This window comes from Gekko japonicus, unplaced genomic scaffold (genome assembly GCF_001447785.1).
Source record: "Gekko japonicus isolate JY-2015 unplaced genomic scaffold, Gekko_japonicus_V1.1 scaffold4210, whole genome shotgun sequence".
Lineage (NCBI taxonomy): Eukaryota > Metazoa > Chordata > Lepidosauria > Squamata > Gekkonidae > Gekko > Gekko japonicus.
The window spans coordinates 36398-47490 of record NW_015169914.1 but is presented as its reverse complement, the minus strand read 5'-3'; the positions used below and the strand labels follow the sequence as shown (position 1 = coordinate 47490).

General features: G+C 53.0%; 1 protein-coding gene across 1 annotated transcript in view; it reads right to left on the bottom strand.

The window, feature by feature from the left end:
- The window catches only part of LOC107115752 (cation channel sperm-associated protein subunit gamma-like), a gene marked incomplete at its 5' end in the record, with an annotated part of 63597 nt that overhangs the window by 16788 nt on the left and 35716 nt on the right, over positions 1 to 11093 (bottom strand). The window contains 6 exons of the mRNA XM_015417515.1: positions 2746 to 2809; positions 3838 to 3994; positions 6583 to 6639; positions 6855 to 6935; positions 8225 to 8352; positions 10246 to 10429. Coding sequence (XP_015273001.1) covers positions 2746 to 2809; positions 3838 to 3994; positions 6583 to 6639; positions 6855 to 6935; positions 8225 to 8352; positions 10246 to 10429 — 671 coding nt within the window. The remainder of the gene's footprint in view (positions 1 to 2745; positions 2810 to 3837; positions 3995 to 6582; positions 6640 to 6854; positions 6936 to 8224; positions 8353 to 10245; positions 10430 to 11093) is intronic.

Sequence of the window (11093 nt, the reverse complement as noted above, 5' to 3'; positions counted from 1 at the left end):
TCTGAGAGAACTATGGCTTGCCCAAGGTCATCCAGCCAGGTGCGAGTGGAGGAGTGGGGAATCAAACCCGGTTCTCCCAGATTAGAGTCCGCGCACTCCACCACTACACCAAACTGGCTAAAGGAGGTTAGAACAATAATAACATAGTGATGATATAAAACCATCAGCAAAAAAGGATTAGTAAAATTGGTAGGATGATAGTAGAAATTAAAAAAGAGGGGGGGGAATCATACAGGTCCCCCCCCCAGCTAAAATAAGCTTATGCTTCCTAATAGCTAAGAAACAAAATGTCACCACCACTTAAGTCACTGAACTCTGAGTATCTTCCAAAAGAACTTCTGGCTTGAAGTCAAGCTAGAATTGCAGAGGGTTAAATCTGGACAAAAGAAGTAATATAAGGTGATTTCGTTCTTCTTGAAGTAATTTACAGAACAGGAGAATATGAGGAACTGATTCCACCCTACCAGCCATGCGTGGGCATATACATTCATGCACTGGAACGTGAGCGAATTTACCTTGCAGTGCAGCGGAAGGAAGTGCCTCAAAACGGGCTGCGGAAAAAGCCCATCTGTAGGGCTTAAAGTAAAGGTAAAGGTAAAGGTTTCCCTTGTTCGAAAGCCAGTCGAATCCGACTCTAGGGATGCGGTGCTCATCTCCATTTCCAAGCTGAAAGGCCACCACTGTCCAAAGACTTTTCCGTGGTCATGTGGCCAGCATGACTAGACGCCGAGGTGCACGGAATGCTGTTCCCTTCCCACTGAAGTGGTACCTATTTATCTACTTGCAATTTCTTGGCTTTTGAACTGCTAGGTTGGCAAGAGCTGGGACCAGAGACGGGAGCTCACTCTGTCACGAGGCACTCGGGTCTTGAACTGCCGAACTACCGACCTCCCGGTCTGCAGTTCAGCGTCTTAACCACTTGAGCCACTGCGGCCCTAACAGGGCTCATAGGTAATGTTAAATAAGTAAGGGGCAACAGTAATGCTGGCCAAGATTTTAGATTTCTAAAGTTCTTGGGTAGCGAACATGCATCACATTTAGGTCCTGTTGCAGGTCTGGTTCCCCTCTAAGCTGTGGAGTCCTGTGAGCAAAAATTCTACTTTGTGAGCTGCCGGCATTAAAGCTGTGAACGGGCGATCTGGCTGCTGCACCAATCCGTTTGCTCTGGAGCCCTCCTTCCTGAGCCAAGACAGAAATGTGTGAGCCGGAGGCTGCAAAACTGTGAGCTAGCTCACACTCACTCAGCTTAGAGGGAACACTGTAACTCCACCCACTCCAACTGGGGCAGGAGGCCCAGCCTTCCTCTTGAATTAACTCCGTTGGCCTTCCGCCTTCCATGATCTGATTGGCTACGCTGCTCTGTGACCTTGCGACACTCGCTGTGTGATCCCTGATTGGTTCTAACCTGGAGGGGGAGGCCGAGAAACAGCACGCCTGGCAGCAACGGATTGGGTTGCCAACAGGCGTGAGAAATTGAAAAAAGTCTGGAGGAAGTAGCTCTCTGAAGGTTAAATCTCTGGGCCGGGCCAAATTTAAATGGAAGTCCCACGGCTACCGGTTCTGTCTGAAGACAGGCCACAGAATGACAACCCCCCCACTCCCTGTGTTTGTTCCAGCAGTGGTATTTTCCTTGGTCCACCTTCTGATGTTGTCATCACATGACAACCTGGGCATCCTCTGATTGGATCGTGCCTGGGATGTCAGGAGACAAGTGGGCTTCCCGACTGGCCTTCACGCTGGCCTGGAAGCCTACCTGGGTGAATATCCTGGACTAGGGGAGGCCACGGTCCTGGCGGAGACCTGACTGCCTCCACCTTCCCCTGCCACCCGAGCACTACCAAGCCAAGTTGCTAGGACCAGTGCTCCCTCTCAGCTGAGTTAGTGCGAGCTAGCTCGCAGTTTTTTAGCCTCCGGCTCACACATTTTCGTTTTAGCCAGGGGTCATTTCGTAGAAAAAGAGGTGCAGGAGCTCATTAGCATGACTTATTAGCATAACTTATTTGCATATGACGTCACCGGAAGTGTGTCAGAAGGCAACACCCACCGCTCAGGCTCCACTGGACTGTTTTGGATTGCTAGCTATTGGGGGGGGGACGTGCAGATCTGTCCTCACAGAGGAGGGAGAGCTTGTACCTGAATAAAACTTGGTCTTAAAGGTGCCACTGGACTGTTTTTGGACCGGGGGGCCGGGGGGGCTCTGCAACTTACCTGGCTGCTTCTTGCTCTGACTGAGGGCTCGTGGCAGAAGGGGGTGGGGCTGGTTGCATGTGCCCGCCCCCTCGGCTCTTTACTGCCGGAGCTCCGCTCCTGTGCGCTCCTGCAGGAAATGACCCCTGGTCTTAGCCCAGGAAGGACAGCTCCCGAGCAAACTAATTGATGCAGCGGCCAAATCGCTCCCTCGCAACTTTAATGGGAGTAGTTCGCAAAGCAGAATTTTTGCTCACGAGACTTAGAGGGAGCACTGTCTAGGATCGTATCTCCACTCTCCACTCCTGCACTGTTCCGGCCTTCCCCCGATTGGCCAGTGTAGGCCGCCTGGGATGTCACGAGACCGCTGGGCCTACTGACTGTCACCCGAGCCTGGAAGCCCACCAGTGCCAATGCCCCGGGCCAGGTGAGACCTTGGTCCTGTTGGTGACTTCCTCCAACTTCCTCCGCCTTTCCCCTCGGGAGGACCCCGAATCCCTTGTGTCCCCCACTGGCTCCCCGGCTCAGCCCTACTAAAAAAACCCGCTCGGCCCTTACCTTCCCTTGAATGGGCCCGAGTCTCCCGTCACCATGTCTTGGATCAAAAAGGAAGGGTAGAACACTGCAAACAAAGCAAGTGCATCCGTTGGCACCAGGGCCCGACACCATCGTGGTCCCTGCGTGGAGCAAGCGGGACTTCGGCTCGGGCGTCCCTGTCCCCGACCCCGTTGCAGTCGGCCGGAACCCGACGCAAATTCTTGGTGGTGCTGACTGCGCAGTTGCCTGCCACTGACTGGATCCACTGGGCTTCTAGCCCCATGTTTTCTCCAAAGAACCACTAAGGCTGCTGCAAAGATTGCTAATGTTTATGGCCTTTTATAGAGGTGTCCCTTCATACCATAGGTGGGCCACCCCTTCTGTCCCATAACACCCCCACCCCCGGACCACGAGGGATTAAGAACTGGCTGCTCCTCAGGGCCGTCCTTTTTAATTCATATTTCAGAAGAGGAGATTTGATTTATGCCCCACCCTTCACTAACCAAAGGAGTCTCAGAGCGGCTTACAATCTCCTTCCCCTCCCCACAATAGACTCCCGTTGAGATTTTCACGGCTGAAGCAGAGAACTGCCGTGAATTGAGCCGGGGTCTACGGCCACTGCTTCTTCCTCCCTCCTCGGTGGCGTGGTCACTCACTTTGACTGCCCTAATCCAGGGACATGGGAAAGAACTCCCAGCTCAGCTGCATGCACTCGAATCCCGCTCAGTGACCCTCAGATTTCCAGAATTGCCCGGCCAAGCACAGCCTATCCCTTCCCCAAATGCTGCAGTGTCCACGGGAATCCTGCTACAAATAATGCCATTGAACACCCAAGGGTCAATTCACCCCCTCCAGACTGACAGCCGCATTCCAAAAAAAGACCTGCTCGTGTTGAGATATTCACGGCTAAAGCAGAGAACTTCCGTGAATTGAGCCGGGGTGTACGGCCACTGCTGCTTCCTCCCTCCTTGGTGGCGTGGTCACTCACTTTGACTGCGGGACATGGGAAAGAACTCCCAGCTCAGCTGCATGCACTCGAATCCCGCTCAGTGACCCTCAGATTTCCAGAATTGCCCGGCCAAGCACAGCCTATCCTGCCACCTTCTCTCTCACCATCACTGAAGAAGAAACATGGCATCTCAGGATCCGGGTTGACGCAGTCGAAGTAGCGCTTGTTCTTCCTGATGCTGTACTGCAAAGTTCCTGTGATGTCAAAGGCCAGCCTCCTGCCTGGGGGGCAACCGATAATGACAGGCAGCACACGGTAGCCCTGGGGGTGGGGGGGACGGAAAGAGACACCGGACTGGGTTTGAGTGCCAAGGAAGAGTCAAGGGACCGAGAGAGAATGGTTGGGGGAGAGAAAGAGCAGAGGAGAAGAGATTGAAGAGAGATTGGATTGATACCCCGCCCTTCACTACCCGAAGGCGTCTCAGAGCGGCTTACCATCTCCTTTTCCCTTCCCCTCCCGACGACAGACATCCGGTGAGGTGGGCGGGGCTGAGAGAGCTCTCTCGAGAACTACCTCTTTCAATAGTCTTTCAGTAGTCATGTATGGCTGCGAGAGTTGGACTATAAGGAAGGCCGAGCGCCGAAGAATAGATTCTTTTGAACTATGGTGCTGGAGAAGACTCTTGAGAGTCCCTTGGACTGCAAGAAGATCAAATCAGTCAATCCTAAAAGAAATCAACCCTGACTGTTCCCTGGAAGGCCAGATAATGAAACTGAAGCTCAAATACTTTGGCCACCAAATGAGAAGGGAGCACTCACTGGAGAAGACCCTGATGCTGGGAAAGATTGAAGGTCAAAGAAGACGGGGACGGCAAAGGGTGAGATGGTTAGACAGTGTCATAGATGCAATGAACATGAAATTGAGCCTACTTCAGAGGATGGCGGAAAACCGGAAGGCCTGGCGGGAGCTGATCCATGGGGCCGCGGAGAGTCTGACTCGACTGTGCAACTGAACAACAACAACAAATGACACTGTACCTCGCCCACAAAAAATAGAAGATAACCCTAGGGTGCACCATGTTCAATTTGCACTAGTTTTATCAAAAAATTTTTTTACAAATCTTCATTCGTTTTTCTTTTCACCCTTTCCCCAACTTTGTAGTGACCCCCTTTGGCCCTGGTACCCTAAGCAGGTGCTTAGTCCCCTTAATGGTTAATCCGCCCCTGGCCGGGGGTGGGGGTGGTGGAGGTACAAGTGGGCAAGCCTTGGATAGCGGGAGGAGGAAATGCGGGGACGGCGGACAGCGGTACTCAGGTATGGACCGAGAAGGTCATCCGTTCGTGCTCCTTGAGGACCACAGCTCATGCTGGAAGCCAAAACGTAGTGGAACGGGCTCCTAGAATTCAGAACAGACCTGTCAATTTGGGGGCTCCATACTGCCCGGCAACCACAAAGACAAACGCCACGCACTTTCTTTTTTGGGGGGGTGACTAGCGTTAGTGAGTTACGTCGGAATACCAAAAATAAAAAGAGGGAACGGTGTATCACAAATCAGTAAACCGGTGTTATCAGTAGCATCGTTTGGGGATGTGATTAGAAAATTAAGACGGGGAGGGGGTGTTTCCCCCGTTAAGTCGCAGCTGATTTATGTCGACCCAGTAGGGTTTACAAGTCAAGAGATGTTCAGAGGCGGTTTGCCATGGCCTGCCTCTGCCTAGCGACCATGGGTTTCCTTGGTTCCCATCCACATACTAGCCAGGGGTGACCTCGCTTAACTTCTGAGATCTGATGAGATAAAGCTAGCCGGGGCCATCCAGGTCAACGTGAGATGTTAAAAACTGTTATTCCATTAATGTACATTGTTATCAGTTATTATAAATATTAAATAAAATGTTTATTAAATACACAATATTAAAAAACCTATGTGTGTTTGTGTAGATACTGTTTAAGTTCCTGTTTCTTCAGGCATATCCCCCCCCCCTGTTCCGCACACGGGCATATTCCCCCCCCCCCCGTTCCGCACACGATTTGCTCCCTCTAGTGGTCGATTCAATATTACGTCGGCTTACGTCCAACGTAAAAACCTGCAGATTTAAACTGCGGGCTTTTATGCCAGTCATAAACCAATGTTCTAGACTGCTACACAGAACAAAACACATGCAGAACAGAACCCACCCCCCACCCCTAGCCTGGAAGAAACCGAAACTTACAAGCAAGGAAAATGAAGAGTGTGGAAAAGGCCAGCGTTGGGGAGAATTCAATTATTCTCAGCTTCACTGCATATGTTTTTGTTTGTTTTTAAATGTTCACGCCACGTGTCTTAATCACGCCGGCTATACTCTGAAAAGCGCACACCAGGCACAGCCAACGAGAGCTGGGGCAGAGGTTGTTTGGGGCCAGAGTGCACTGGAGCACCACTCTGGCAGCCCAGGAGCGGGCACAAATGGCGGTGGTGGCAAGCCCCGCCCCCAGCTCCCCACCCCCATGCCCCTTCTTTCTAGAGTCGTGCCAGAATGGCCCCATAGAATATAATGGAAAGATTGCGCTGCCAGTGCAGCGCGACTCCAGAGAGTCTTTAAACCCCTTCTCTCTTCGCTTCCCCCCCCCCCAGCCCGCCTTGGCAGGGAAGGGGAGGCTTTTGAAGATGCCTCCCCCCTTTTTGCTTCCCCTTCTGACATCACTTCCGGTGACATCACGGGGTGTGGCATATGCTAATGAGCTATTGTGCTAATAGGCTATTAGATATGCTAATGAGCTCCTGCAGCTCTTTTTCTACGAAATGACCCCTGGTCTGGGGTCTAGTCAGTGCCTGGGTGGGGTACAGGATGAGACACCAAGTAGCTAACTTGAACTCTCTGACAGAGTCGAGGTTGGGGATGGTTCCTTCCCCAAAGAGGTCTAATTGTTACCTTTATTACTGGTCCGATGGGACTGTGATCGTAACACCTGGTCACTGCATTTGCAACCTGGGAAGGTGAAGCACAATGTCCATGAAGAGAAAGGCCCCCTTTCCTTCGTGGGAAAACAATTTACGGGCTACAGACTAACACGGGGCAGCGGGGAGGGAGGTCCCAGCTTGACGCGGCAGACTTGAGGAAGCAGCGCGGGGCAAGCGGGGTCTGGAAGCAAGAAGGCCCCATGCCAGAACCACTCCCCAGAACTGCTGATCCAAACATCTTACACTAAAGATCATTGAACTCCTCAGAAGCTTCTTCCCGCTGAGGTCCTGTCTTGGGTAGATGCCAGTGTCCATAACCGTCACCTGTTAGTTTTTTTTTTTGTTTGGGGATGAAAAGAACAAGTTGTTCAGTGATGATCTAGAACAGATGTGGACAGGTGGCTCTTGCCCCTCGGTTGCCGTCCGAGTGGGGGCAGGCTCTCCAGAGGACTCCCGTTCTTTAAGAACCCTGACAGGGGGGGAAATTCAGCTCATTCTGCTTGCCTAGCAGAGCCCCAGAAATCTACAGCAGTAGAGAAGTCCCCCTTCGCAAAACCAGAGAGCAAATCCGGGCTTCTAGTGGGAGAAGCCAGGCCTCCCCACAAGAAGTTTCCAATCTCCAGCCTGGAAGGGGCCTCTCCTTTCCCCAGTGAGGCGCAAGGAAGGAACCCGGGGAGCCTCTTGAAAGCGTCACAGTATCAGCATCTGAAACCTGAGTCTCTGGCAGAGCCGTAAACTCCCTTCGGGCCTTGCTTTGGGACCGACATTAGCAGACTAGTACGAGCCTGCCAGACAACCAAAATATCCAGCAGAATGAAACTCCACCGCTTTTCCTACGTGCAGGGAGCTCCCTCTCCCCCACGGGGAAGGCGCAGTGCTTTGAGAGAACCAGGAAGCGGAATGCTCGCCCAGAAATCTACAGCAGTAGAGAAGTTCCCCTTCGCAAAACCAGAGAGCGAATCCGGGTGTCTAGAGGGAGAAGCCAGGCCTCCCCACAAGAAGTTCCAATCTCCAGCCTGGAAGGGGCCTCTCCTTTCCCCAGTGAGGCGCAAGGAAGGAACCCGGGGAGCCTCTTGAAAGCGTCACAGTATCAGCATCTGAAACCTGAGTCTCTGGCAGAGCCGTAAACTCCCTTCGGGCCTTGCTTTGGGATCGACGTTAGTGGACTAGTACGAGCCTGCCAGGCAACTGAAATATTCGGCGGAACGAAACTCCACCGCTTTCCCCACGTGCAGGGAGCTCCCTCTCCCCCACGGGGAAGGCGCAGTGCTTTGAGAGAACCAGGAAGCGGAATGCTCGCCCGCTCACTCCGGGATAACTTCCTGTTCCGCTCCATTCTGTTTTGTTTTGACGGGCGGCCCCTGGAGCCAATGGGGCAGCTGTGTCCTTTCATAAGTACACTCCTCTGACCTGGGAAGGTTGCAAAAACCTCACCTGCCCGGGTTTTCACATCTGGGTCTTGTGCACGCAATCGCTAGATTCCACACACCCCTCCCCGCATCCCGGGGATGCATGCTTTTGATGCCCCATCCTGCTGTCCCTTCCATGCTGCCTGCGGCTCAGAGTCGCAACCCGGGAACGCCCGTGTTTGGGGTCCCGAAAGGCACCCTCACCTTATACAACACGGACCCTCGGCTGATCAGTTCCTTCCTGTCCATGAACACGTTCACGTACTCGGGATGGGCTACAATGATGGTCAGCCACACGTAATCGAGGGAGTTTTCTTCCGCTGACTCCCCCACTGCAAAAGCCAAAGAGACAACAGATCGGTCTGAGAGCCGTGGCACACGCGCGCGCACATCATTTAGAGCTTTTCGCATTCTGGCCGGCCACACCAGAGTGAACATCTGGAAACTGCCTGGGGTGGTGAAGTGGGGGGTTCCCTTGCAATCTAGTCTTCCGTGTAAACCAAACCCCCTTGATTTAGGGCCAAAATACACACGATGTAATGAATCCAGAATCGGATCACCCAACCAACGGGGTGGGGGGATTCAGATCTAGGCTGCCGTGCATCCTTCCCACGCTCCTTTTCCCAGAGAGAAATCACAGAATCATAGAGTGGGAAGGGACCTCCGGGGTCATCTAGTCCAGCCCCTTTCACAGTGCGGGAAATTCACAAATACCTCCCTCTCCACATCCACGGTGACCACTGTTCCACGCCCAGAAGATGACCAAAAAAAAGCCTCCAGGATTGCTTCCTGACCCCAAAGTGGCAACCAGCATTTCCCTGGGCATGTAAAAAAGGGCCACGAGAACTAGGCACTGATGCAAACCTTCCTGCCCCCCCCCCTTCTCGTGATCTGCCTGAATTCACAGAATCAGCATGGCTGTCCGATGGCCATCGAGCCTCTGTCTGAAAGCCCCCAAAGAAGGAGAGCCCACCACCTCCCGAGGGAGCTTGTTCCACTGAGGAACTGCTCCAGCTGTCAAGAAGTTCTTCCTAATGTTTAGCTGAGTGTTTTGGCGGGAAAGCGCCAGAGGGAGGAGGGGCGCTCCTAGTCTATTTGAAAGCTTGGGAATCTTTTCCGTGGCTGGCCTGCAACTGCGCAGTCCCATTTGGGACTGCAGAGAAGCCACGGCAATGAACATCTCTTTGTCGGCAGAACGGGATCCAGACCGAGCTTCTGTCCTTGGGTCTGTTCCAGGTATTTAAGCCCAGGCTTGGCCAGACAGTTCTAGCAATGGATGAACATTAGGAACATCTCTTTGCCGCCACCGTGCGATCCAGCCTGAGCTCCTTTGCCTCCCCTGTTACAGGTGTTTAATCCTGGGGGTGGACAGAGACCGTTCTAGCTCTGGAGGAATGACAGGAACGTCTCTTTGCTGCTTGCACTGCTGCCCCTCCTTCGTTGAAGATGGTTAAGCCTGGGAGAGGCTGGAGGTGTGAGTCTTTGATGCTGGAGAACCACCGTCAATATGCTTTTTGTTTTGTTTGTTTAAACTGCGCTTTGCAAACCTCTCTGAGCCCCAAGATGCGGGAGAAAAAGCAGGGTATCCATGCTTAAGTAAATACAACAAATCTATCTTATGGCCTGTGAGAGAACAAAAAAGAAATGCCACATTCCTATGGCACCCCTTCCCCCCTGCACACCAGATTTAATAACAGTTTGAGAGAGGAAGGATTTCTCTTGGAGAACTGGAAGGGTTAATGAAGAAGAGAGAAGAGATTGGATTTATACCCCGCCCTTCACTCGAAGTCTCAGAGCGGCTTACAGTCTCCTTTTCCTTCCCCTCCCCGCAACAGACATCCTGTGAGGTAGGTGGGGCTGAGAGAGCTCTTTCGAGGACTGCCCTTGAGGGAACAGCTCTGAGAGAACTTGTGACTGACCCAAGGTCTCACCAGCAGCTGCATGTGGAGGAGTGGGGGATCAAACCCGGTTCTCCCAGATTAGAGTCCACGCTCCTACCCACTACATCAAACCAGACCGGCCTACCTCGGAGGGCTGTTGAGAAGATCCCTGCTGGGTGAGTTCCTCTTGGAGGGCCCTGATCCCATGCGGGGTGGGTTTTCTGCAATTTGCTCTCATATCTAAAAAACGAGCTTCTGTTGCCCCTAGCCTATCACCATTCCCGCATTAGTTGTGTGATGTTTCTGCGGCCTTCTCTCGTCAGTGCCCCCCACCCCGTTACTTACGGCTCTGTTCTTTCGTCCTGATGCTGAAGAACACAGAGAAGTTGTAGATGCTGTTCCTGTCCAGGTAGATCGTCTCTGGCAGCGCATTGCTCGCTACAATGTTGTAGACCTTGACATAGTTGGCCATGTTGACATAGACGCCCCCTGAAGAGTTCCTGTTGCTGGCCACATAGAAATAGTATTGCTGGAAAGCGGAGGGGCAGTTTTATTTAGAAAGGCAGCTCACGCTCCGCCTGTAGGCTCGGGGTGGGCTACATTGACAGGGGCAGAGTTGGCATACCCTGAGGTGGGGCAGCTGCCGTGGACCCCACCCCATTTGCCTTCCCTGCCACCTGTCTGTACCTCAGCCCCGTAGCTAGGGAATTCTTTGGGAGGGGGCCTTGGGGGGGCCCGCCAGCTAATTAAATGGAAGTACAGTGCAGGTGGTAAGTTGGAGCACTTTGGGGGCAGCCCTGGAGGGAGGGGGCCCAGAAGGAACACAAGGGGGCCGGGCCCCGTGGGCCCCATGTTAGCTACGGGCCTGGCAGTCAGACTCCCTGGAAAGGAGCCAGTCCCCATTCCCAAAGAGGCTCTGAAGGGGAGTGGAATTGTAAATGGTCCCAGCATCTCTGGCCCTGAAGGTCAGTCCAGCCCAGCCCTGCCTGTACAGGTTCCAACCTACCCACCAGCCAGTGGACTGACTTGGGTATTTGCAGCTCCTATGTAAGGTGGTTCTTTTGCTGTTTTCACCTTTCCCCTGTGTTTGGTCACTGGGGAGCCAAGAGGAACAGAAGCAATAGGCCAGGAGGGAATCCCCATACAGCGGCTTTTCATCCAGTTCTGGGGCTGCTTGACAATTCACAATGGCT